Source organism: Trachurus japonicus, chromosome 11, assembly GCF_045865225.1.
Source record: "Trachurus japonicus isolate A0001 chromosome 11, Traja_1.0".
In the NCBI taxonomy this organism is placed as follows: domain Eukaryota; kingdom Metazoa; phylum Chordata; class Actinopteri; order Carangiformes; family Carangidae; genus Trachurus; species Trachurus japonicus.
This window is the reverse complement of record NC_140917.1, coordinates 16,100,017-16,126,122: the sequence shown is the minus strand read 5'-3', so window position 1 is coordinate 16,126,122 and position 26,106 is coordinate 16,100,017. Positions and strand designations below refer to the sequence as shown.

Below are 26,106 nucleotides of genomic sequence, written 5' to 3'. Positions count from 1 at the left end.
TATAATATGATATTATACACAAACTTAGCCTATTAAAAATTACAATCATAACGTCTACAAGCATGAACAAGCTATGAAAACATAGTTTTGTGAATATGTAGCCTGTTTTAGTAGCAGTTGATTAATATTGATTGATTATTGTTGTTTTTGTTAATTAATATTCATAGTTTTTTTTTTTTTTTTTTTTTAAATAGGCTAAGTAATTTTCTACTCTTTGGACTAAACTTTTATCTTAAAAAATAAGGACAGTTTTTGTTTAGGGTTAGGGTTAAAGCTCAAGCAGCTTGCAATTAGGTTGCTGTTGTTGATAGAACAGTTTTTAAAATACTTAATTACATTTTTATCTTCAAAAAATGAAGGAAAGTTTTTGTTTTGAAGGGGACAAAGACAAAGGTCAAGCAGGTGGAGAAACACGGAGGTGGAGTTTCTCCTGAGGTCAAACAGCGACACCGCGTGGACCAGACGCGGTGACGCACCCGAGGCTTCATGTCACGTAGCTGTTTACGGAAACAGTTTTACGTCAACACGTGTGCGGACTTGTATGCAGCTTTTAAGTCTGGTCCGGGGGGTACGTGAATCGCTGCATGTCCGCAGCTTGAAGGAACAAAACGAGCGCAAGGAGGAGGGTTATCTTTGTCTCGTACACAGAAGTTGTCTGAAAGTGTTGTTTCTTTTTCTTTCTTTTTTTTAAATGAAGCGATGACGAGTCTCGTTGAAGAAGCAGCAGCGGGAGGAGGAGGGCTGAGCTTCAAGTGGACGATCTGACCCTGTGGAAACTAAACTGTGCTAAAAGTTACCGAGCATAAACACCGAGCTGCTACTGCGGGTTTGAGCGGGTTTGTTATTTCTTGAAGGAAACATGATTTTCAGGAAGATTCAGCCCGGAGCCTGCAGAGCGTGGCTGTCCCGGGTGAGTCGAGCTGACACAACACAACACAACACAACACAACACAACACAACACAACACAACACAACACAACACAACACAACACAACACAACACAACACAACACAACACAACACAACACAACACAACACAACACAACACAACACAACACAACACAACACAACACAACACAACACAACACAACACAACACAACACAGTGGCTGTTGTTTGTTGCTGCTAAACTAAACAGTGCAGAGACCGAGGCAGCAGCTGGGCATGTCCTGTCTGCCTGTCTGTCTGTCTGCGCGCTCATATCTATCACACTTCCTATTTTTGATACGCCCAAGTTAAGTCGTGCACCGCATTTAGAATTATTCAGACATGCAGAGTTACTTTTTAATTACAATGTGCACGTTTTTCAATTTCTGCAGTGCATATGCATACACAACATGACTATATTAATCCCAGTCTTTCAGAATTAGAAATGTTGTTATTGCCAAGAGCAGTAAAGGTCAGTTTACAGCACACAAGGAACTTGTTTTGGTGTCAGGTGCAGACACAAAGGTACTAAAAATAGTAAAAGGTAGTAATAAAGTAGGCTAAAAATAAAATAGAATAAATGAGAAATATTCTAGTGCAAAAAAAAAAAAAAATGCATATACTATATGCAATTTTTTTTTTTGGATTTATATAAAAAGAATAAAATACAATAGAATAAAGATAAAGATAGATATATGGAATACAGTAAAGTTATTGTGCAAATTGTTGTAGATCTTACAATCTTGTCAGTGATGTTTGGATAGCAATATGGGCAAGCCTCTGTCAAATGAAGACAAAAATGAAGACAAAAAAAAAATCAAATTTAACAATCAAAAAATGAATTGGCAAAAATGTATGATTGTTAACAAAGAGAAAAATATGCATATGCTGTATACAATTTAGGATTTATATAAAAAGAATGAAACAGAATAGAATACAGATAAACTGTAGAGAGTAATAATAACAATTGGAGAGTAATAACCAAAAGTCTACCTTCCCTCAACTCCATAGGTTTCGTTGAGGCAGGAGGTGTGCTGCTTCTTCTCCTCAGTGCCCGCCCAGCCGGTGCCCCCGCTGGCCGGCACCCTGCAGGGGTACCTGAGGGCCCTGGAGCCCCTGCTGCCCCCCGAGGAGCTCAGCCACACCCGCAGGATGGTGCAGGAGTTCGGCCGGCCCGGCGGCCTCGGTGCGCAGCTGCAGGACGGGCTGGAGAGGAGAGCAAGAAACCACAAGAACTGGGTATGTGTGGAAGCTCTATGCACCTGTGTGTGTGTGGGTGTGTGTGTGTGTGGGAAGAGTGACAGGTGTGTTACAGTGCAGATAAAGCTTCTATGGGAAAGCATTGTCTTTCCCAATGTAAACATAATTTATGTTATTTTGATAGGAACATTTAATTAATAAATATTCTCAAAGCGCAGATTGTGGTTATGCACAACTGTTGTCGGTAATTATATTCATAATAATGTGTATTATTAGACTTTTTTTATTTACCCTTGTTTTTAATACCTTATGTTACCTTATACTGTATGTGATGATGAATGGTTATGTGTGTCCATGTTATTTTTGAGTGCCAACATAATTTTGCTGTAGCAATACAATGACAAATAAACGTCCTTATGTCTGTATGTGTATTGTAAAATTCAATACATGAGAGTAGGAGGTGATTTATTAATTTATTGTAGCACTTTTTAAAGTGACAGTTTAGTTACAAAGTCCTTCACAATAAAAGCACTTAGCACAATCACACCAAACTACAGAGAGGCACTTGGTTGCTGATCTTGTGTTCAAATACACATCTGGCTCAGAATCCTAATCTCAAATCATATCTTAATGATAAGTTTACAATAAAATGGGACACAAACATAACTACAAAACTACAAAAATGTTTACTTTAAAAGGATGTTTTCCCATATCCTGTGTACATCTTAAGTTGCTGTTTCCAGTTCCTGACATCACAGCTGTGGCTTTGTTCAGACCGACAAACCCTTGAATCATAATCACGGTGACGTCCTCCCTGTGTGTGTGTGTGTGTGTGTGTGTGTGTGTGTGTGTGTGGTCTCTCCTCTCCCTGCAGATCTCAGACTGGTGGGTGCAGTGGGCCTATTTGGAGAGCAGACAGCCTCTGCCCGTGCACTCGAACCCGGCCATCTCTCTGCCCAGGAGAGATTACAACGACTGGAGGAGCCAGTTAGTGTGAGTCAACACGTACTGATATGAGTCAAATACAGTGACTCAGCACAACAGGGTAACACCAGAGGACAGTTGTTACACTTGGGGATATTATTTGAACGAGTGTCAAGGATGAGGTGATATGTTCAAGACACAATAAACCGTTTTCCTACAGAAAATGCAGCTGCTCACATGCGTTACTGTGGGGAAAAATGTGAGCAGATTTGCACTGAACTTGCAGGAGAGATGTTGCATGGAGCCCTTCGTATCTTGGGGCAGATCCACATTGTTTACTATGATTTTGAACTTTTTTCTTTTGAAGTCTGGTGCAAGTTGTTGAACTTGCAAAGAACCCATTACATTTTAGGGCAAATCTGGTTAAAGCCTCAAAATAATTTTATTGTAAAACTCAACATTTGGTCATTTTTATGAGGTTCTTTCATGTTACAAATATGCTGATGCATCATTTACATTTGAAAAGCCAGCACAGTGCTATTTAATTCTGCTGTGTTCTGCTTTAGTGATCATTAGCAGATTTTATTGAATACAAACTAATTGATTTGCACCACTGCATGGCGCCTAATGGGAGATCTGACCGACCGTGTTACATCATAAAATACCAACCACAACATGTTCCTCTCCACTCAGGTTTGCGTCCAAACTGATCGCAGCAGTTCTGGACTTCAAGGCCAAAATAAACACGTAAGTTTTCATTTAATGAGTTGAGGAGGAGGAGAAGTGTTCAAGAGCACGCATGTAAAAAAAAACTGTTCACACAGTAAACTGTCCTGGAGTAAATGTACTTACACTGCACTAGATCAGATGTATTTCTACTCCATGCTGACCCATATTTACCAGCAGTGACTGGGCGGCTGGGGATGTTTTCACCATGTGTGTGTTTGTGTTGGCAGAGGTTCATATATGTGTATTTTTGTCAGCAATATAGAGTCACAGGTTTAAGGTTTGAGGATGGAAGAGCGGTTTGACTGAGTCCTTGTGTAATAATGTCATGATAGTATAGTAATAATCACTCGAGGGTCAGGAAGTCAACGTGTGAGATTCACTAATTCCACCTTAAACAAGCTGATAATAATTATCTGCTTCAGTCATTAAGATGGTGATAAACCATAAAGCGATTTCACAGCTCTGAACGACCTTTGTTCTGTTGCTGCATTAATCCTCTGTTGTCTTTTTAATCCGCTGTCAAAGAGTCTCCGTCGCTCGCTTCTATTTTAATGCTTCACCCCCGGCCTGCCTGGCAGCGTATCCTTCGTATCCCCCCGGCTTAATGAAGTTGATCTGTGTCTAAATTTATTCGGCCACGCTCTCTGTAACAGGATATGTAACGGCTCACTACTGAAAACAACAAATGTGCTGAAAACTCTTTGGCCCGGACCTGCAGGAAACGTTAGTTGTACACAGATCAGCCTGTGTTGCAGTTATAGCATTAGTTCTGGACATTTATATTAGTATTATAATCTGATAGTGATTGCATTTTTCTCCATTGTAACTTTAACTTGATTATTATTTCCATAGCTCAGGAATCACAATATGCCCCAGTGCACTATCCAAACCACAGGGTTTTCCAGCTTCCTCCCACGGTCCAAACACATGCACATTAGGTTGATCGGTGCCCCTAAATTCATTGTAGATGTGAATGTGAGTATGTGAGATTGTGTGTCTGAATATATCAGCCCTGTGATGGACTGTTGACCGGAAGTGTTGTGGTCTCAAGACCGGTTTCGAGACCACATTCTTTCAAGGTCTTGGTCTTGTCTTGGAATCAACTACATTTTTACTTGGTCTTGTCTCGGTCTCTGTCGAGTTGGACTCAAGAGTCGAGACCACAGCTGCAGTGGCATCTTTCTTTTTTTTAACCACAAATATCTCTCTCTTTGGTTTTTCGCTCATTTGGTTTATGTAGTGTCATTTAATAACTTTAAGATAATTAAAATTATTTCAATTCAAACTTTGTTTCAAATAAATATGCTATACAGTAGCTTTTATATAAAATTAATCTTTTCTTTTTAGCTGAGGAATAATGCAAATATCAAGCCACATGATTATTATAAGCACTTGTACTGAAAACAGTGATGGTCTTAATAATGGTCTCACATTGGTTTGGTCTCGGTCTTGACTCAGTCTCGACCCCCTCCAAATCTTGGTCTTGACTCGGTCTCGGGTTAGGACAGTGTTTTTCAACCTTGGGGTCAGGACCCTATATGGGGTCGCCTGAAATGTCTAATTGATAAAAAAAAAAAAAAAAATTACTGATTAACTTAACTAATTATTATTCTTTTAAAAATTATAATAAAAAATACCACACACAATCTTAAACAACTGTATTCTATACTGTCAATTTATCGAATATACATTGAGTTCCAATAAAATGCAGCATATAAAAATAGCTGGCATGTCTCGACATGACAGGGTCGCCCGAAATTTGTGATATCATAATGGGGTCACAAGCCAAAAAAGGTTGGGAACCACTGGGTTAGGAGGTCTTGACCACAACACTAGTGTCCGGGCAGGTTCCCTTCCTGGGTCTGGTTGTTTATGTGCGTCGTCCTGCTGTAGAATAATAAGGGATGATCAGATGCCAAACATCTAAAACTCCTTTTTAAGAGCACTGTATTTTCTTTGTTTCCACCATCAGTGCCTGTATGTACACTGTACGACTCTGTCCTTATGTGACCTTAAAGCTGAATGCTAAAAGCTCCGTGCACAAAGTTCTGCAGATGTTAAACTTGTGAAAACGTAGCTGAGGTATCTGAATCTGCTTCAAGGATCGCTGCACCCCGATCTGCGATGTGTTGTTACTGTGAGCAGATACAAGTGAAAACCTTCCGTCTCCCTCTCTCTCCGTCAGTGGGCAGCTGCCCGTCGAGTACATGCGAGGGAAGCCTCTGTGCATGGAGCTCTACCCGCTCCTCTTCTCCTCCTGCAGGATCCCCGGCCCCAAACACGACTACATCGCCCACCACGGCCGCTCCCGCCGCTCGCCAACGCACATCACCGTCGTCAGGAACTACCAGGTGGGCCGAGCAGAAGATGCCGATGTCAGATCTAGTTTTTCGCCCACTGGATTACAGGTTGTACGACATAGCAGTCATGTCAGGTCTTGTGCAGTCAGGCCTGGAGTTTAAAACCAGTTACAAATGCACCAAGCTGTGTAAACAGACGTCACGTGGGCTCATGAGAAGCTCTGTTAGTGTATTCAGAGTTTTGGCAGCAGCTCGTCCTGCAGGATTAGAGATCCTGGCAGACGGAGGAATCAAAACAGACCTGATCTCAGGCCTCTCAGCCTCCAGCCCCATGGATATTAAATCTGAAGTCTTTGGATTTAAACTATACTCCACAATAAAATGCCAAGAAGGACTTTTCCTTGCAGTATCATAAAGTAAACTCACATGTGTTGTACAGACCTGGCTGCTGAATCGGCTCGTGCTCAGCTTTACCAAGTTATAATGTAGTTACTGTGTAAAACTGAGGCAGTGGATCTGAGGAAAACGTTTTTCCAATGGTTAAACTGCTGCTTGACAAAGTCAGATCAAGCCAAAAATAGATGCTAAAACCGAAGGGGGCTGCAATCTAAAACTCTTGTGTGGGTGGAGATTGTGAAAGAAGTTAAATAAATCACTTTCATGTGTTTACTGTGAACACAACGCACCGTCAGACTGTCTGTCTCTCAGAAACACAATAAACTCTGTGGTACGGTGTTGATCAAAGCTAACAGTTAGAGCTAACGTCCCTCAGATTTAACTCTAAAATACTGATCATCAGTGTTTGTCTATGTCCCTTTTTTCCCCCCCTGCAGTTCTTCCAGCTGGAGGTTTACAACAGCGACGGCTCTCGGATGACGGAGAGTCAGATCCACGCTCAGCTGCTGAGGATCAGGTCTCAGTCCTGGAAGACGGACAAGGAGCCGATGGGCATCCTGACCAGCGAGCACCGCCACACCTGGGGCCAGGCCTACAACCGCCTGCTGAGAGGTAGACATACACAGTCTGTATTATACATCCAAATGCACCACTGGAACATATACTGTACATAATATTCTATACAGACTATATATAATTAGTAGCTTGAACCCATTAATTACATTTGATCAACTGACAACGTTAACCGTAACTTGTTTAGTTTGTTTTGCTTTAATGTAGAAATATGTACTTGAAAAAGAGCAAAAGTAAAAATGTAAAAAATATAGAGCGAAATTTTGTGTTTTTTTTAATTACTTGCAAACACATGATTTATTAATATTGATATTTATTTTCTGTTGTGTTTGTTTACTGCAAGAAACAAGCAGTTTGATACAATAATTATAACTTTTTATACCTTATTCCTTTTATTTTTAGCACTTTTAGCATGTTTTATCTATGTACAGATAGAGAGGAATTAGTTATCTCAGAATGAAAAAAAAAGGAAGCTGAGTTATTGATTACTGACTTTAATTGATTGATGATTACCTATCTGAAGCAAGTTTGAAGCGTCTGAAATGTTTTTCTTTTAGCATACTGGTCTGAGGCGGAAACTGTAATCAGTTCCAATTAGTGAATCAATGGGATGCTTTGGTCGGCAGTGTTGCAATGTGTGTGTGATTCGTAGTCCATGGGTCAAAATAAGACAAACTATTATGTAATTGTAAGGACGTTTTTTCAAGTAGAGAAACAAACCCTCTGCTGTGCGCTCGGTGTCGGCCTGGTGACGGGAACCAGATGTAAAGTGAAGTGTTGCGGACTCGGTTGAAGCTCAGTGTCTCAGTGTTTTTATTGTCTCTGTCTGACTCAGATAAACTCAACAAGGAATCAGTGCGGCTGATAGAGACGGGACTGTTCTCCCTGTGCCTGGACTCTCCAGTGATGAGGATATCAGATGAGAAGTATGCGTATACACACACACACACACACACACACACACACACACACACACACACACACACACTAAGGTATTTTCTGTTTGCTAAATATGTTGAGTAATTCTCTGATATAATTGTTTTGTCTGTTGACATTGGATCTTAAGCAATGGTGAACATTTGCCACTTCCTGCATTTGATATGTCTTTGTGTCTAAAAATGTTACATAGTTGGATTTTGTTTTTAATACAACTGTTATATCATCCATCACAATCATAATATCTGATCATACTTTTGCTAAATCGATCGGTTTGATTTGTAAAACAACAGAAAATAGTCACAAATGCAAAGAATCTGCTTTGTATTTAAGGAAAAAAACAGATGTGATTTTCAGAAATCCTTAATCATTAACATTTCTCTTGATTGACAGGTATGCGAGTCGTAAAGCAGCTCAGATTCTGCACGGGGGCGGGACGTTCTCCAACAGCGGAAACCGCTGGTTCGACAAAACGCTGCAGGTGATCGATCACACATGACAAGGAAAAGTCACAGATTATATTATCAACCACATAACTAACCAACTGACTCTGTGTGTGTCTGAACAGTTTGTGGTGGGTGAGGACGGCTCATGGGGTCTCCTGTATGAACAGGCCACAGCCGAGGGTCCGCCCGTAGCAACGCTGCTGCACCACATCCTGGACTACTGGTGAGCTGCGGGGAGGTCGACCTCTCCTCAGGTTTTGTGGTTATTTTCTGTTTGAATTATTTTCTATACTCAGTCTAAAGTTACTGCCATTCTCCACGCTTTGAGATCCTGTACAATACACAGTTTTAGATTTGTCCCTGCTGGCTGCCGTACGGTCTGATTTTCAAATGTCCACTCACTGCCACAGCATACTTTCACCTAGAGACTCAAGTTAAACTTTAAATGGAGACAAAGGTCTAGTTCACCATGAAGGGTGGTGCTCATGTGGGAAATGTTGCCGAGTATAATTTTATAATTATAAGTTTAACACTGAAACAAAGCTCATGAAAGGCAGCCTTCACTCACCATCGCCTGACAGGATCATATGATATGAGTGAGGACATCTATACTGTACTATACTCTACCTAAGTGTTGATGTGCATGTTGTGTGACCTATGACTAAGTGAAACTTGAAACAGACCACCCTGAGCAGGTCTGTTACAAAACACATGCAGCCAAGTCTAAGATGCACAATGATTATCACTGCAGGGAAGATACGATATGATATAATTTTCTATAATACAGTACGATACCATAGATACATTATTTAATATGATACAAAACAACACGATACAATACAGTATGATATAAGACATAAGACTGTTTATACATCCCACACATGGAAAAGGTGGTTGTTACAATAGTATACAAGGTAGAAAGGTAGAAAAATATGCAAATATAAAAACAAACATATAAAACAAGACAGAAAGAGACATTCTTTACAGTTATGTACAAAAATAAAATAAGAATTATATACACATTGTTGTTTGTTGTAAGGTACAAAAAACTGTTGCACAGATGGGGGGGTGTGGAAGTTTACAGGAGTAATGTGTGAAGTTTGTACACAAAAATGTTACAGTTGGACATAAAGTAATAATAATACAGTGGAGTGAAAACTTGGAGGTGTGTGCCTAGTGCAAAAATGGCCGATCAATATTGCAAGATAAGAGTCCAGAGTGCAGGTTATTACAGAGTGGAATAAATGACATGATATGATGATGGACAATATGATTTAATATGATTTGTCATTCTAAAGGAATGGATGAAGTGGAGGAAAGGTGGATTTATATTGCCCCTGATTTAGTGATGTGTGTTTTTCTGCAGTGAGAAGCCCGATCCAAAGAGAGCACCGCTGGTTCCTCTGCCGATGCCCAAGAAGCTTTACTTCCACATAGACCGAGAAATCAAGAGGGACATCGAGCACGCCAAGCAGAACCTGGACATGTAAGCTCAGTCTCTTCTCTCTCTCCTGCACAGGGCGAAGGGAGTGGACGTAATAAAGTCCCGTGATAAGAGAAGAATACCTCGCTGCGAAACTGCAAAGCTGGATGTTTGCTTTTCAGATCTAACAAAGCTGAGGTGAACTCGACCTGAAGGAAAAAGCAGCGCGAGTGTAAACACATTTATCTCCTCTGAGTTCATGTGACCTTGACGCTAAGAAAAATTCTCGCTCTCTCCACTGTATCACTGAGAAGTTGTCATTGTGATCCAGGTCTTTATTTCCTGACCACAACCCAAACACACAGGCCTCATTAGTCTAGACGGTTTCCCATAATAAATCACTGAGCTGCCCAGATCTAAAGGAAGAACACAAAATGCACATGAACTGGACAGATGTTACCCTCACTTGACCCCTTACCCGCTTAATAAACATTTATAATACAGGCTATGATATATGTATATAATTCGTTTTTTTATATTGTATTTGTGTGTTGCATAAAGATATTTGCACATTTGAATTGTAAATTTCTACTTTTTGGATTCATGATTTCTGTGGTGCTTGTATTTTTCTTTGCTTTATGAACAAGAACTACCTTGTATATGAATTGTTGGTAATATATTTGTGATGTACAGAAACTTTGAGCATTGAGTCGACAATTTAATTATCTAATGTTAATAATACATTTAAATTTGTTGCAGATTGATCAACGACCTCGATGTCAACGTCTTCAACTTCAAGAGGTTCGGCAAGGAGCTCCCCAAGAAGCACAAGCTGAGTCCCAACTCCTTCATCCAGGTCGCCCTGCAGCTGGCCTACTACAGGTCAGTCACATGACCTCATCAAAAGACTCTTCGTCTTTCTTTGTTTTTTTGTTTGTATCGAAAGAAAAATCCACAATTCGAAACCAACGCTATTTATTGTCATTTTCATATTTGTCCTTTTTTTTAATTTTTTTTTTTTATTCAGAGTTCACAATGAGGTGTGTCCCACCAGTGACATCGCCTCTCAGAGGATGTTTAGAGGAGGAAGGACAGAGTTTATTCGCTCGCCAACGAATCCGACGCTCAAGTTCATACAGGCCTTCACTAATAAGTCTGTGTCGGTAAGAAACGTAAAGCCAGCTCTTTCTCTTCCCACTGATTTTATTCGGTTTGGGATGTAGCTGTGAAATATTTCTGCGTTGCAGCGGGAAGCAAAACTACAACTGTTCAGAGAAGCTGTCGACGCCTATACAGCTCTGACTAATCAGGTAAACAAACAATATCAGACTGAACAGTTTTTATCTGTTTCTACCTGACGAATACTCATCTCTTGTTTTGTTTTTTTTCCCGCTCTGTTCAGGCTCTGAAGGGACACGGCATCGACAGCCACCTGCTCGGGCTCAAGCTGCAGGCCATCGAGGAAGGACGGAGTATTCCCAAGATCTTCATGGACACAGCGTACGGGCTGGCGACGCACTGGAAACTCCGAACAGGACAGGTGAGTTCCTGTGTTTGTGTTTGTTGATCTACAGAAGGTTGTGAAGTCAAGCAGCGCAACAGGAAGTCCATTTTTTTTTTATGACTCCACCATCGCATTGGACAAATATTTCAATCAGTTGTTTCCCTGTTGTTTTGGAGCATGTGATGTTCTCTCATTATGTCACATTTACTGTCAACAAAATGCATTATGGGAATTTCTAGCAGTCAACCAGCTCTTCTTGTATTTCTCAAAGTGCCATCAATCCAATGGGTTGTTGGCTCCTGATTAGGCTAAAAGCAGAAGTTGATTTGGTTTTTCTGGCCTGTTGTAATGTGCCTTTACACACACACACACACACACACACACACACACACACACACACACACACACACGCATCTATATACAGTGCCGTGAAAAAGTAAGTGCCTCCTTCCTGATTTCTTACTTTTTTGCATATTTGTCACACTTAAATGTTTAAGTTCATCAAACAAATTTTAATATTAGAGAAAGATAACCCAAGTAATTATGAAATGCAGTTGTTAAATGATGATTTTCTTTTATTAAGGGAAAAAAGCTATCTAAACCTGTGAAAAATCATGAACTAACTGTGAAAAACCAAAATCTTTTGGAAAGCTGAGTTCAGTTTCACTCTCCACACCCTGGCCTGATCACCTCCAGACATGATGACCAAGAAATCAATTAAATAGAAATTGTTTGTGAAGTAGGCTAAAAGATCACAAAAACCAGCCATGATCTCAAGAAATTAAAAAAGAAAAGACAAAAAAATCAAAATCTATCAGCCTGGAAAGGGTTACAAAGCCATTTCTAAAGCTTTGAGAAAAACAGTCTTAGCACTAACATCCCGTCTGTGCAGCTCTAACCGTTAACGCCTCTCCCGTCACTTCAGGTGCCTGCGAACACGGACAGCGTGATGTGTTTCGGGCCCCTCGTTCCCGACGGTTACGCCATTTGTTACAACCCCCAGGCGGACCACGTCCACTTCTCCATCACCGCCTTCAACTGCTGCCAGGAGACTCACGCCGAGACCCTGGCCCTCATCCTGAAGGACACCCTGTGTCAGCTGCAGGAGCTGCTGCAGCCGACGGCGTAGAGGGATCGACCCACTCACACACATTGTACTTTATTTCATTTTGACAATTTGATGAGGCTTGTTTTTGTCTTGATTGCAAGCGAGTGAGAATATCTGAGCTGCTTCTGATGCTTTTTTTTTAAAGCTTTTAATGAAGCAAAAAATCTTTTTTCTAGCAAGATCTGAGCAGTAGGCTGCATTATTGCTGCTCCAGTGATGAAAGCAAAACAAAGTTGAAGCCAACGTGACACTCCAGCATTAATCAGAGCAAGGCCAAAGCCTGTGTGTTGAAAGTGACTGCACTCCCTCTACAAGTCAGGAGATGACAGATGTCCTGTCCGGTGCCCTCCTCAGAGGATATATAAGAATATATATATATATATATATATATATATATATGCTTCGCGTGTCGCACTCTGATGTTGTGGGTCGACGAGACAGTTTGAAAAGGACCAAAAGCCGGAGAGCTGGTTGTTGTCGTCGTCGGTGACGGTGCAGAGAAATGACGTGAGGTTTTTCCTCCTCGACCTGATCGCCTGTTGTATTTACCGAATGTTGAACTGAGTGTGAAGAGGCTGCAGCTCCTGTTGTCTTGTTCTCAGCCTGCAGGACTGGTCAATAAAGCCTTTTACTACACGCTTCACATCAAAATGCTTTGTGTGTGTGTATGGAAGAGAGAGAGAATAACAGTCATTAGTGGAGTAGATAACAGAAAAATCATGCAAATTATGATACAAGCATGAAATTTGGTCTGGTTGTTCTCTAGGGCCTATTGATGAAATCTGTCCGATTGGACATGTGAAAATCCAAGATGGCGGCCATTTTTCAAGATGGTGGCCAAATTAGCCTCCCGAAGTTCTTTTTTTTCATAGCAATGTGTGTAGTTGACTAATGTGAATGACATTAGTGACACATTGTATTGTATTTGTATATAGAGACATAGATGGCATTATTAATGGAAAAGGAGAAAAAAAGATTAAAGCAGAAGTAAGCGGAATGTTTGTGTTAATATAAGTCTTAAATAGTTATATCTTCCGACAGCAATCACTCACATTGGTCTGAAACACGGGTCTGTCAGTCACTCTGCTCTGCTGTAAGCCAAGGAGAAAACTTTCCTTGTATCCTACAACCTTTATCCAATGAGGAGAGAGAACGGCATGAAGGGGCGGTCCTCTCTGTGTGTGCAGCCAAGGGATGCGCGTGAATGTGGTGACGTAGGGACGAGGGCGGGGACTGCTAACTCCATCGACTGACAGGAAGTTAGCCAAAACCACCGGATCGCTTACTTCTGCTTTAATGTATAACTTTACTGGAAAAGTAACGAAAAAGGACACCAATAGGCTAATAGGCTGTGTAACTTCACACTAAACACAAAAGTCCCTCAAGCTGCTACTGGTCACATATGCAGCTGCAGAGTGCTGGGCAAGGAAGCCCTGATTTGAAGCTATTGAACAATGTTTGATTAATTAAACATAAACTGGTCTTTCCTGTAGGATTTACAGATTTCAGAATAGCCTACCTATTGACTATCATGACAACAAAGCACTGACAAATAAGACTGATGTGAACATTCATATCGAACTCTGTAACACACTCATGACACAAGCCACACATGCTCTCCCTGTGCGATGGCCTGGGTAGTGGACAGTCTGAGGACAGAGAGCTTTCAGGTTTATAATAATTAAAGTTTATAATAATTAAATGCACCGATGAGACTGTTCTAGGTCTCTGCTGTACGTCTTGACCACATGTCAGCTGTTCAGCTGTAGTAGAGGAAAACTCGGCTCGTGCTCCAGTCATTTAAAAAAAACAAAAAAACTCTGGTTTAGCGACCGGGCTAAAATGTATGCGGAAGGACGCTGTACCACTGGTCCTGCTGCATACCTGACGCGGTGCGGCACACCTGTCGCTCAGCAGCATACCTGATTGACGCTCTTATTTTTTTAATTGGGATAGTTCCACATGAGCCAAAGTAGTGCTACATTCAGCCGAGCCTGAGACCAACATACAGTACAATACGTAACACACGTTTTTACATGGCACTTAAGAAAACCGAATTATTGCCTTATCCGACTATAACTGGACAACTGAGTTCATGTAAACGCATTAGTCCAGCTAATATTGGAGTTCTCCAACTCTGATTCAGACACCCAGATAATGCGATTGGAATTGGACTTTCTCCGACATGTATAAAGCCCTTAATCAGAGTTAAACTGGACAACGCATGTGCTCATGCTCCACACCCCCCACACTGGTGTAAGAAACATCCATGAAAGCCGGTGGCAGAAGCTTGTTGTAGCGTTACACCGTTCTTGTCTGCCCCTGGAAATCACCATGACCACGAGTATGCACCTGATCTGCACAATAAGTAACGCGCACATTACGTACGAGATGAACAAAGCTGTACAGCTGTAGTAGAGGAAAACTCGGTTCGTGCTCCAGTCATTAAAAAAAAATCTGGTAACAACCGGGCTAAAATGTATGCGGAAGGACGCTGTAGGACGGTACCACTGGTCCTGCTGCATAATGATGCGGTGTGGCACACCTGTCGCTCAGCAGCATACATGACGCTCTCATTTTTTTAACTGGAATAGTTCCACGGCCAACATAGTGCTACATTCAGCCATAAAGCACGTAACAGTGTGGCGTTGTTGCCTTCTCTTTTCACCGACAGCCCCATCCCCCTTTGTTTGCATGACAAATAACACTAGAGCATAATCGCAGCCTGTGTGTAACAAAATCACATTTGATCATATTGCATTATAATTGCAAATGCAATTAATCATTGAGCCCTTTGTGCAGGTGACACTTCATTCATCTTTTGTTTCAATGTTTACAGTTCTTTTTTTCTCACGTCGTGCCCCCCCTTAAAAACTCTGGTGCCCCCCAAGGGGAGGCGCACCCCACAGTTTGAAAAACACTGTTGGGCGCTATACCTGTATAAAATCACACAATCCAACTCAACAGACTTGAAAATATAGGAATTGACACTAAGATCAATAAAATAAAATAAAAACTACACACATTAAAGCAGAAGTAAGTGGTCCGGTCGTTTTCGCTAATGCTGCGTTCCAGGTAGGCTTTTGAAATCGTAAATTACAGCTTCAAGTCACAGCTTACGACTTTGTAGCGTTCCAGGCAACCCACTCGTGTTTTTCCGACCTGTTTTACCGGTGAAAGTCACTATAACGGCCACTCGTAACTTCCGACCGGTGAACTCGGACCAGATCGAACTGGTACAACTTCACGGTCGGAAAAATACGAGTTTCCTTGAACGCACCATAACAGTCCTCGTCGCTACGTCACCACATTCACGGCGTTCCTTGGCTGCACACACAGCCCTGCATGCCGTTCTCTCTCCTCATTGGATAAAAACTGTAGGATACGATAAATTTCAAAGGAGGTTAAATCGAAAGCAACTGGACTTAGTTATTTGTCTAGGAAGACGTTTCACCTCTCATCCAAGAGGCTTCATCAGCTCATGTACGCATCTGACCAGGCTGGGACTGGTCCAACTATCTGGTGTGGAGACTCACTATTTAACCTCTTGTGTGGGCGTTCACAAGGGTGATGATGTCACTGGTTCCCTTTAGTGCTCCAAGTGCCAACGACAGTCGTTTAAAACCAACTTTCCATCAAAGGCAGTCATTTAAACGACTGTCGTTGGCACTTGGAGCACTAAAGGGAACCAGTGACATCATCACCCTTGTGAACCCCCACACAAGAGGTTAAAGGTGTACAGAAAAGAAAACTGAATTTGAGCCCACTCTGGATCATAAAATTAATGTGATAACTCATCTTTCAGACGATGTAGGCCAAACTTTGTGCAAAATTCTATTTTTGAGTAAATCCGGGCTGAAAGTGTGTATTTTTTTTTTCGCATTGGATAACGCAGGCGCACGGATTATACGTCAGCCTGTACACGATTCATCAGCCACTGATATTGGATCTGTCATCCGTCATTCAAACGTCTGAGACACGCACACACACACGGAGCTCGGGCTCGCCCCAAGCTTTGAATATCCCGCCCGCTCGATAACGACCAATCAAATTCGTTTTCCTCACTCGGGTAAACTCGGGTTGCAGCTCGTGACAACTCGGCGCGACAAACCGGACAAACGGCCATTTCTGTACAGCTTTAAATAGTGAGTCTCCACACCAGATAGTTGGACCAGTCCCAGCCTGGTCAGATGCGTACATGAACTGATGAAGCCTCTTGGATGAGAGGTGAAACGTCTTCCTAGACAAATAACTAAGTCCAGTTGCTTTCGATTTAACCTCCTTTGAAATACTATGACCTGGGCAAATGAGAATATGCACCGGCTTGATACGATAAATGTTTTCTCCTCGGCTCAGAGCAGAGCAGAGGGACTGACAGACCCGTGTTTCAGACCAAACACTCTATGTAAGTGATTGCTGTCGGAAGATATAACTATTTAAGACTTATATTAACACAAATATATCACTTACTTCTGCTTTAATATAAAAATAGTGATTTATGAGGCTAATTTGGCAGCCATCTTGAAAAATGGCTGCCATCTTGGATTTTCAAATGTCCAATCAGACAAATTTGATCAGAAGAACAAATACACCAAATTTCATGCTTGTATCATAATTTGCACAATTCCACTCAAATTTTGCTTTTATCTGCTCCACTACATTAGGAAAGTACAAACACGTGGCAGGTGTGTGTTGTGTCTTTGTTAATGTCACACCTGCAGATTTCAGAGTTATACCCATCATGCACTATAAACCATGAGACGTCATGCACACTGATCTCTGAAACAGGAACCTGGGAAATTACAGGCAACTACGCCAGGGGTGTTATTATTCATGGTTGATCAGAAATAAATAAAAGCAGTTTCAGCATTGGCCTCAGGGAATAACGTGTTTCTCTATATTTGACATTTCCCACACACTGAGCAGCTGATTTGTTATTAAAGAAAATAATTGTCAAAGCTCCTGATAATGATAAATACTTTCGTGATGGAATAACAGTACATTGCATGTTGTTTTTTGTGTATTGATTAATAGACACTTGGAAAAAAATACAAAACAATCTGATGATGGATAAATGAAAACAGTTTTTAAAAGCAGATTTGACACAGAGGCATGTGAGATGCAGGACAGAGGACACAACAGACACACTCAGGTGAATACTCAATCTATACATTGATTCTGCAGCACAAAAACAACCAGAATCAACTGAGTTCTCCAAGATGTTTAGAAACACCAACCTGTAAACCTTGAAAACATGTCACAGAAACTGTGTTGTTTAATATGAAAAAGGCGGGAACATAGCTGGAAATAAAGCTGTCAGATACAGTTCTCCCTAAGTTGTAGATATGTATGTATATGCTACATAATATACACAGTCATACATACAGTATGTATGTGTGTAACGCTAATATATATATTTTAGCATACCGGTACATGTATGTCAATTTTTTATAAATGAATGGATCAATTTACCTGTGATGCTTGAATGATGGAAAAATGTTTATAAACTGTGTGTGAGTTTGATAACATTACTTAGCAGTTTTGATCAATGAAACATTTACAGCTGATTTTTGTGCAGATTTTGTTGTTTAGCCTGCTTGTTTGAGTGAATGAGAAAAGCTGTAATTAAAACGCATTTATAGCAAAAAAAATCAATTTATATCGATTCCAATAATGTGGAGTAAACCACCCTAAGTTTGTCTATTTTGGTCATTACAGCAGCTGTCTGAAAACAATATGCAGCAACAACATTTCACACAAACTGGATTGTACATTAACAAAAAACACACTGAAGCCAGCAGAGTGAAGGCCTCGCGCTGATTGGACGAGCGCGAACCGGAAATGACGCCACTCACGTTCAGTTAAAACCGGAACAAACAAAAGCAACATAAGCGGAGCAGAGCAGCTGGTCGGAGTGTGTGTGTGCGTCTCTGTGTGTGTGTGAGTCCATGTTTTATTAAGTGATAAACACACACACACACACGGAGGACGGAGTGTGTTTTAGTGTGAAAAGAGTTGACTTCAGAAAATGGAGCTGAGAGCGCAGCGTTAACACCACTCCGGATTTATGTCTTTATTTTATTTCACCTAGTCTCTTTTCTATGTAGTGCTCCCTTCGAGCTTTTATTTTTTGTTTGTGTGTGTGTTTTTTTTTATTTAATTTTTTATTATTATTATTAATTTGAATTATAAAGAAGGGCTCCCTCCCTCCCATTCTGCCATGTCGAACCGGAGGACAGCGAGCAGCGGGACCGCCCGGCTGCTGCTGCCGCTGCTCGGTGCGTGTCTCTGGGCTGCAGTGGTCGGATACAAGCCGGTGATCATCGTTCACGGTTTGTTCGACAGCTCAGGGGATTTTATAAATTTACAAAGGTTCATTAACGAGGTGAGTGCACAGGATGGACAGCAAGTGTGTGTGTGTGTGTGTTTATTGTTTTGTTTTTTTAGAGGCATGTTTGGTGCAGAGACGTTTGTGTAAACTGTGTTGTACAGTGGGTTGATGTGAAGAGTGCACACTGCAGGCCTTACTGCAAATATCAACATGTTATCAGCAAAGCCTGAACCTGCACTCTGCAGTGTGTGTTTGTGCTTCTTTTACACCACACAGACTTTATCATTGTGCTTGAGTCAGTAGATTCTTTGAAATGTCTTCAGATATGTTGTAGTCTGGCTTATGCAGTTTAAAATGATATAAAACAGGAAAAAGTGGGAAATGTTAATATCTGAGAGGCTAAAGTTACTATCTGTGTATTGATTAATCAAATCTCTTTCCCAGTAATATACTAAAAAAATAAAATTAGCTCCACTTATACAAGATATCACTGAAAGTGATGTAGAAACTTAAGTTGTCATCCAAATTTATTTTATAAGGGTACTTGAAGTAGATTTTCATGTTTATATTTGTATTTCAATAAGAATTTTGAATACAGGACATTTAGTTATAAGTATTTCAACACTGTTACTGATAAAACATCTCAATTCTTCTTTCACCACTGCAGGAGAGTAAATGAAAGGTGTTTTAACAGCGTAGCCTACTAATTTGTTTAATGTTACTTGTAGTTTGTGCTTAAGTATTCTGAATCTGCACTTTTTAAAATGTAATGTTTGTTTGTTTATTTGGATCTCTTTTAGCCCAGTTGTAATGTAATTGTTAGGATTTCACTGTCGTCAGTATTGGCAGTTAAATTGCATGTTACTGGAGAGAAACATGCCTTTTCCTTACTTGTCTTACTCAATCCTCTCACACACCCTTATTATATATCCTTGGCTGGTAGTGCAGTGATGGTTTGATTAGAGGTTTTTGTGGCGACTCTGGAGACGTTCATAATGGTAAAACCAAGGTTTACTTCCTCATTTTCACCTCCGCTGCCTTTTGAAAGTTCTTACCAGAAGCAATTGCAACCGGAAATTCAGACGCCGCTCTTTCTGCTTCAGTTACTTAGTGCTGCTCATGCCCTATTAACCCCATCAATTTTTAAAAGCCCATCCTGATCACTTAGAAGCCAAACATCCGCAAGGATCTTTGATAAGGCAGTCGTTTAGCTGTTTTGTTTCAACACTGAGGCTTGGCTTGTTGAATCTTGTAGCTGTTTAAAGACGCTCTCCCCCACAGGCCCTAATGAAATGACACGCTCACTCTCACCTGCAGACTCATCCTGGAACCAATGTGACGATCATCGACCTGTTCGACAGGAGCGCCAGTCTGCAGCCCATGTGGAAGCAGGTGGAGGGATTCAAAGCTGCTATTTACCCGATAATGCAAAACGCAGCAGACGGAGTTCACTTCATCTGCTACTCTCAAGGTGTGTGAGAGCGTTTGTGCAGACGAATCGAGACATAGGCTACGTTTGGTGTTTGTTTTAACATTGTACAACAGCATGGTATGTGATTTAGGTGCAATGTCATTCATGCAGAACTTCAACTCAGAGTGACTCTTTATTTCTCTTTGTTTGATTCTTTTTTTTATTTTTTATGACACTCCGATTTCTGCTTCAGTCAGGAGTTGGAAATTCCCGGTCAGCAGCTTGTAATTTAAACCACTTTATAAAAAACCAGGGGAAGAAATTATTGCACCAATACACATGTAGTAAATTCCTCATGGGCAAGTTGGGTAAACATTTACCATAAACATGAATATTTCTGTCAGGAACTGTAGATTTTAGATTAATATCTTATATTTACTACTTTTTATATGTATAAACACTGACGGTCATATTGAAGTGTTTTTCCAGTAACATTAATGCGAAAAATATTAGTGTTCAGTGTTTAAACCTAAGAAACATGTCAATTTAACAAAAATGTATTTGCAGCTGTTTAGTGTCAAAATCTCAAAGCAAGCATCCCAATATTTTCTAACTTCTGCTTCTACATTGTGAGAATTTCTTTTTTCTTTTTCTCAATTTTATATAGCTGTTACTGTTTACCATCTCCAGGTTTTTGACGCTTCTTTGTTTTGCAGAGAATGTAGCCCTTTGACATTCACCATGGAGTAATGATGATAATAATAATAATAAAATCCAAGCCCTGAAAGACTGATGGGAAATCTTCTTTGTTTTTACAGGTGGGCTGGTTTGCAGAGGAATCCTCTCCACGCTGTCTGATCACAACGTGCACTCATTCATCTCTCTGTCCTCGCCTCAGGCCGGGCAGTACGGAGGTGAGTCCGACTGAAGAGGCTGAGCTTGTCATCATGTTTGAATTGGCTATAAGTGACTGGGCAGTGGGCACAAACATAAATTAAGATAATATTGACTGGATGTGCAAATAACCATAAGTTGACCATGCCACGAGATCAGTTATTGCAGGTTGAACATGTTACAGATGGTTTCTTCTCTCCAGGTTTCGATCTTGTTTCTAATGTAGCTGTTGGTCTCTTGTTTCCTTCCTCTCAGACACAGACTACTTAAAGTACCTCTTCCCTCAGTTTGTCAAGTCCAACCTCTACCACCTCTGCTACACCTCCTTTGGTCAAAGGATTTCCATCTGCAACTACTGGAACGGTGAGAAACAGCTGGCAACACAGATGTTGTGAAATTCACTGATTTGATTTTTTTTTTTTTTTAGCTTGTCCAACTTTTAAAATGAGACATTCACTGTTGTTTCCTTCAGATGCAGAGACATTATTAGACTCTGGTGTTGCTCAACCACCATGAGGCTTCATAAACAAGTGTTTTGACAAACTGTTTGTTTGTCCTCTCTCCTCCTCCTCCTGCAGATCCTCACCACAGAGACCTGTACGTGAACAGCAGTGATTATTTGGCTCTGCTCGACAGCGAGAGACCTAATCCAAACGCCACAGGTCAGCACATTCCTTCTGGGTGAAGCTCATGCATAAGTGTCATATGTATGCTCCTCATGTCAGGTGTGTGTTTATCTTTTTAGTGACCAAGTAGAGCCGTGTGATTCCCAGAAAGAATAATCAATAGGTAGAAGAAGGTTGTTGTTTCTGACAACAAGTCAAACAACAGCAAAGCAGATACTCAGGGTCATTGTTGGGCATCAATGTGTTTATATTTTTTGTGAACACTGAACCAAATTAATAATATAATTACATATATATATATATAATTACAGGGTTAGTTTAACGGCATGCCACATGTAATAGATAATTATACACTGCTGACATCGTCCTGTAATGTGCATACTGTAAGACATGAACAGATGAAATTTAGCTGATAGCTAATTCTGGTACGGCTGAGAGCCATGCACTGTCCCTGTTAAATAAACGATTAAATAAATAAATAAACAGAAGGCAATACCATGATATGTTTTTTGGGCTGAATTTTTAACTTAATGTTTAAAAAGCACCAAAAACACCATTAGGAATATTGTGATATGATATAGTTATACGAGTCGTATACTGTACTGCTTCCTATAATACTACACCCACAGCAATAATAATACTAAAAACACATAATTAAGGTGCAAATGTATTGTAAACTGATGTTACAGTGTGCATGTGTGTGAATGCCCACATTGGAGGATATGTAATAATCATATACAGTAAACAGGGTACTCAGAGTGTTTTATTTCTCAACCTCAGAGTGGAAGAAAAACTTCCTCAAAATCAGTAAGTTGGTGTTGATCGGAGGACCGGACGACGGAGTCATCACGCCCTGGCAGTCGAGGTGAGTTCATCCTCTGTCCTGTTTGATTTCTCAAAAGTATTTTTTTTTAATCTCTTTTTCCTCTTTTAATCTGACAAACATTATTACATGATTTAATGTAAGAGTCTGTTTTTACACAGATAAACACTTTCTGTTTTCATTTCACAGCCTTTGTTTGTTCCGACTGTGATGATCTGATGACTCTCATGTGATGCTCACACTTTATCTCCGTCATGTTTTACAGCCAGTTTGGATTTTACGACGACAATGAGACTGTTGTTGAGATGCAGCACCAAGATGTGAGTGCAAATCATGCAACAGATTCACATACAGACATACAACACACACATTTTTGTCTCGCTCCCTCTGTGATAAATACTGGTGTTATATTGGATCATTAAAGGGATAGTTCACCCAAAATTCAAATTTCACTCATTATCTACTCACCCTCATGTCGACTAAAGTGCCTTCTCTGAGTTACGGGGGGGGTCCGCGCAGCAGTATTTGTCCTTATAATGGTTGTGAATGGGGCTCACTTTTCTTCGTCCAAAAAGACACACCAAAAAACATCCAAATACCTCCATGCTGCTCGTCTATAATGCCCCTCTTGTATTGAAGCCCCGACATGAGAAATTGTTCCGCCGGTCTTTGCACTGACACAGGAAGAGCAGTGAACTGAGACACTGGGAGCTTCCACTACAAACAAGCTTAAAATATAGACTTATTTAATTTTTTTCGGAACAATTTCTCATGTCGGGGCTTCAGTACAAGAGGAACATTACAGAGGAGCAGCATGAAGGTATTTGGATGTTTTTGGTGTGTCTTTTTGGACGAAGAAAAGTGAGCCCCATTCACAACCATTATATGGACAAATACTGCTGCGCGGACCCCCCCGTAACTCAGAGAAGGCACGGAGGACTCTGAAACTTCTCCCAGCCCTTAGTCGACATGAGGGTGAGTAGATAATGAGTGAAATTTGAATTTTGGGTGAACTATCCCTTTAACACCTCAGTTTGTTATGTCACACTAGAAACACACATTGATTTTCAAGGAGAAAGTATCACTGCACTGGTGAAACAAGAGCAAATAACATTTCAAACAAAGAACATGTCACAATTTGACAAATAACCCTGACTAATTCATCAGCAATTATGGAAATATAACTGAAATGTGTCGCCTGAGAACTTGTAAATGTGGGTGCTTAGCAAACAGGAAAGGCTAAAATCTGAATCTAAATACTTTAATGATGCTAATTTGCCAAAATATAAACATAGACTTGATTACCCTGAGCACTGACTCCTGCTCCTTCCTCTCGCTGCAGGTGTACCTTAGAGACGTTTTCGGCCTGAAGACGCTGGCGGCTCGTGGTGATCTGATCGTCTGCTCTTTTCCCGGCGTCGTACACATCCAGTGGCACTCGAACGAGACCGTGTTCCACATGTGTATGGAGAAATGGCTGGTGTAGCACAAACCTCCACACAACACACACACACACAGATACACAAACATAAACACACACACACACACACACACACACACTTTGCAGTTTTATAAGCTTTTAACTTCCACCATGTGTGAAACTCACTGTGTTGGATCCTCACAGACATTTGAGTCGTTTCTGAAGGACGTAAGTTGATTTACATTCACAGAGATCACTTGAAATCAAACAGTATTGTCAAGATCCATTTTCCTCGTACTCTCTGTTGATAAAGTGTTTTGGGAATTGTGCTTAAATTGGTTTCCTGCAAAGAGTTTAATGAGAAGATCGATGCCACTTTCATATCTGATTGATATGATGCTGCAGCCAAACACTTGACCTTTTGATACAAACAAATTAGTTATAACATTTTTAACCTTTGGACAAGTTTTACAGTCTTTATGCCAAACTAAGATAATCGGCCATACTGACATCTAACTGAAAATAATCAAAACTCTAATCCAAATAAGCCCATTTCCCAAAATGTCAGACTGTTTCTCTAATAATTCAAAACTGCGTTGCTGCTCTCTGGTAAATCCAGCACATCACTGTCTGTGTGCTGAAGAATATTTTACAATACACATCTTGTTGGAACCAACAGATAAACAGGCTTCCATCAAACCTCATAAAGACTATTATGTTATAACGGTCTGCAAGGGAATCAGACATTAAAGGAGCACTCCCAACAATTTGGTGTTGCAGATTAATGAAGTTTGCAAGAGACGGATTAGAGAGAAATCAATGGAACAGGGGTCGAGGGATCCTAATTCTTCATTTCCAAACCCCCTTGTATGCTGCAATTTTCACAATGCAACCAAGTAGTATCTAATTTCAAGACCCACGTCTGACAAACTCTTTACCTCTAGCTAATGATATGAAGTCTATAACTATTTTTTCATATTCTTTAGACAACTTTATCATGTTAACAACCCAATGGACGTCTTCCAGGGGAGATTGTATGTGTCTCTCTCTGTGTGTCAAAAAATGAGCGGAGTGCCCCTTTAACTTGTCAGAAAATACGAGTTTATTGCTTTAAAATACAGAGCCCACATACATCATACAGTATATCCATGTGTGTGTCTGTGTGTGTTTGCTCACACATACCTCAGAAACACCACACAACACAACAGTGCCTGAGCGACGTCCTGTCCTCTAGATGTACAGACTCACTGCCCTGCTCATCTTGTGATGCAGTAATTTATATCTTTTTATCCTTCCATTTTTAGTCCTCGTGGGGGTGGGGAGAGGGGGGAGGGGTCATAGTTTCCTTTTTGTTTTGACTTAGTGGCCACATCTAACCATAAATGTCATGTTTGTTATCATTATCATGCAGTGCTCTGGAGCTGTACTCTGTTGCTTTAGTAGATCGAGCCTTAAAATTTCCCCTCATGCCTCAATGTCACATGTCCATGACCGAAGTGCTATGAAACGCTGCCTTTAGTGACGGTGCTAAAAATAATGATGGAGATAAGAGAGTGGCTGGAGAGTGGCAGTGATATATTAGTGTTTACTTGTCCACCAAACTATTGTTCGTGGCACTCTTTACCTCCCATCGCATTTACCGTAGATATCTCAGGCGTTTGAGCAACCCTCGTGTTTGTTTATCTCTGTCGGGAAAAAAAGGGATATGTTTCTCTTAACTGTTATACATTTTGTCGTATGTTTATTGATGCCTGTTGTACTTACAAATGTTTCTCAAACGAGATCAAAAAAGGAAATGTCTGTTATTTCTCTAAAAAGACATAAGGTTTGCATTGCACAATGTTTTAATCAGACGAAGAGAAGGGAAAGAGTTAAGAGGGGAAGACTTTTTAACTTTAAAATTGTTAAATTTGAAAGTATTGTTTTAATATTGTTGCTTTATTTGTTCAATGTCTGCTTGTACAAATTGATTGACCCTCGGTAACTGCATAATTTATGGATTTAAGGGATGTCCTTCTCAGTTCTTGCAGATGTTTAATGTGGATATGAAAACTTTTTTAAAACTTAAAACATAAATTACTATTTTGACATTGCCCCACAATTTCTACAGTATTTGATCTGCAAATGAAAAGGTGTC

General features: G+C 40.5%; 2 protein-coding genes across 2 annotated transcripts; both read left to right on the top strand.

Annotated features, from left to right (window-relative positions):
• Window positions 1-533: 533 nt before the first annotated feature.
• cratb (carnitine O-acetyltransferase b) lies at window positions 534-12,740 on the top strand. Its single transcript, XM_085791280.1, has 15 exons — window positions 534-910; window positions 1,937-2,164; window positions 3,000-3,118; window positions 3,743-3,796; window positions 5,964-6,129; window positions 6,912-7,086; window positions 7,883-7,973; window positions 8,377-8,464; window positions 8,552-8,652; window positions 9,796-9,915; window positions 10,612-10,734; window positions 10,880-11,015; window positions 11,100-11,162; window positions 11,255-11,392; window positions 12,282-12,740. Exons 1-15 carry the CDS (start codon window positions 860-862, stop codon window positions 12,483-12,485), a joined length of 1,857 nt encoding a protein of 618 aa, XP_085647406.1. The 5' UTR covers window positions 534-859; the 3' UTR covers window positions 12,486-12,740.
• A 5,614-nt stretch (window positions 12,741-18,354) lies between these two features.
• ppt2b (palmitoyl-protein thioesterase 2b) lies at window positions 18,355-25,777 on the top strand. The gene is made up of 8 exons (XM_085791285.1): window positions 18,355-18,849; window positions 20,113-20,266; window positions 21,025-21,120; window positions 21,356-21,463; window positions 21,679-21,762; window positions 22,507-22,591; window positions 22,815-22,869; window positions 23,892-25,777. The coding sequence occupies exons 1-8, from the start codon at window positions 18,685-18,687 to the stop codon at window positions 24,033-24,035; spliced, it is 891 nt and encodes a 296-aa protein (XP_085647411.1). The 5' UTR covers window positions 18,355-18,684; the 3' UTR covers window positions 24,036-25,777.
• The last annotated feature ends 329 nt before the right edge of the window (window positions 25,778-26,106 follow it).

What these genes read in the sequence shown, in the direction of transcription:
- cratb (XM_085791280.1), top strand. Translation starts at nt 860, where the DNA reads ATGATTTTCAGGAAGATTCAGCCCGGAGCCTGCAGAGCGTGGCTGTCC. An exon ending in CCGTCGTCAGGAACTACCAG is followed by an intron (nt 6,130 to 6,911) that starts GTGGGCCGAGCA and finishes CCCCCCCTGCAG; the next exon opens with TTCTTCCAGCTGGAGGTTTA. An exon ending in GGAAACTCCGAACAGGACAG is followed by an intron (nt 11,393 to 12,281) that starts GTGAGTTCCTGT and finishes CCGTCACTTCAG; the next exon opens with GTGCCTGCGAACACGGACAG.
- ppt2b (XM_085791285.1), top strand. Translation starts at nt 18,685, where the DNA reads ATGTCGAACCGGAGGACAGCGAGCAGCGGGACCGCCCGGCTGCTGCTG. An exon ending in TCAGGCCGGGCAGTACGGAG is followed by an intron (nt 21,121 to 21,355) that starts GTGAGTCCGACT and finishes CCTTCCTCTCAG; the next exon opens with ACACAGACTACTTAAAGTAC. An exon ending in TTGAGATGCAGCACCAAGAT is followed by an intron (nt 22,870 to 23,891) that starts GTGAGTGCAAAT and finishes CTCTCGCTGCAG; the next exon opens with GTGTACCTTAGAGACGTTTT.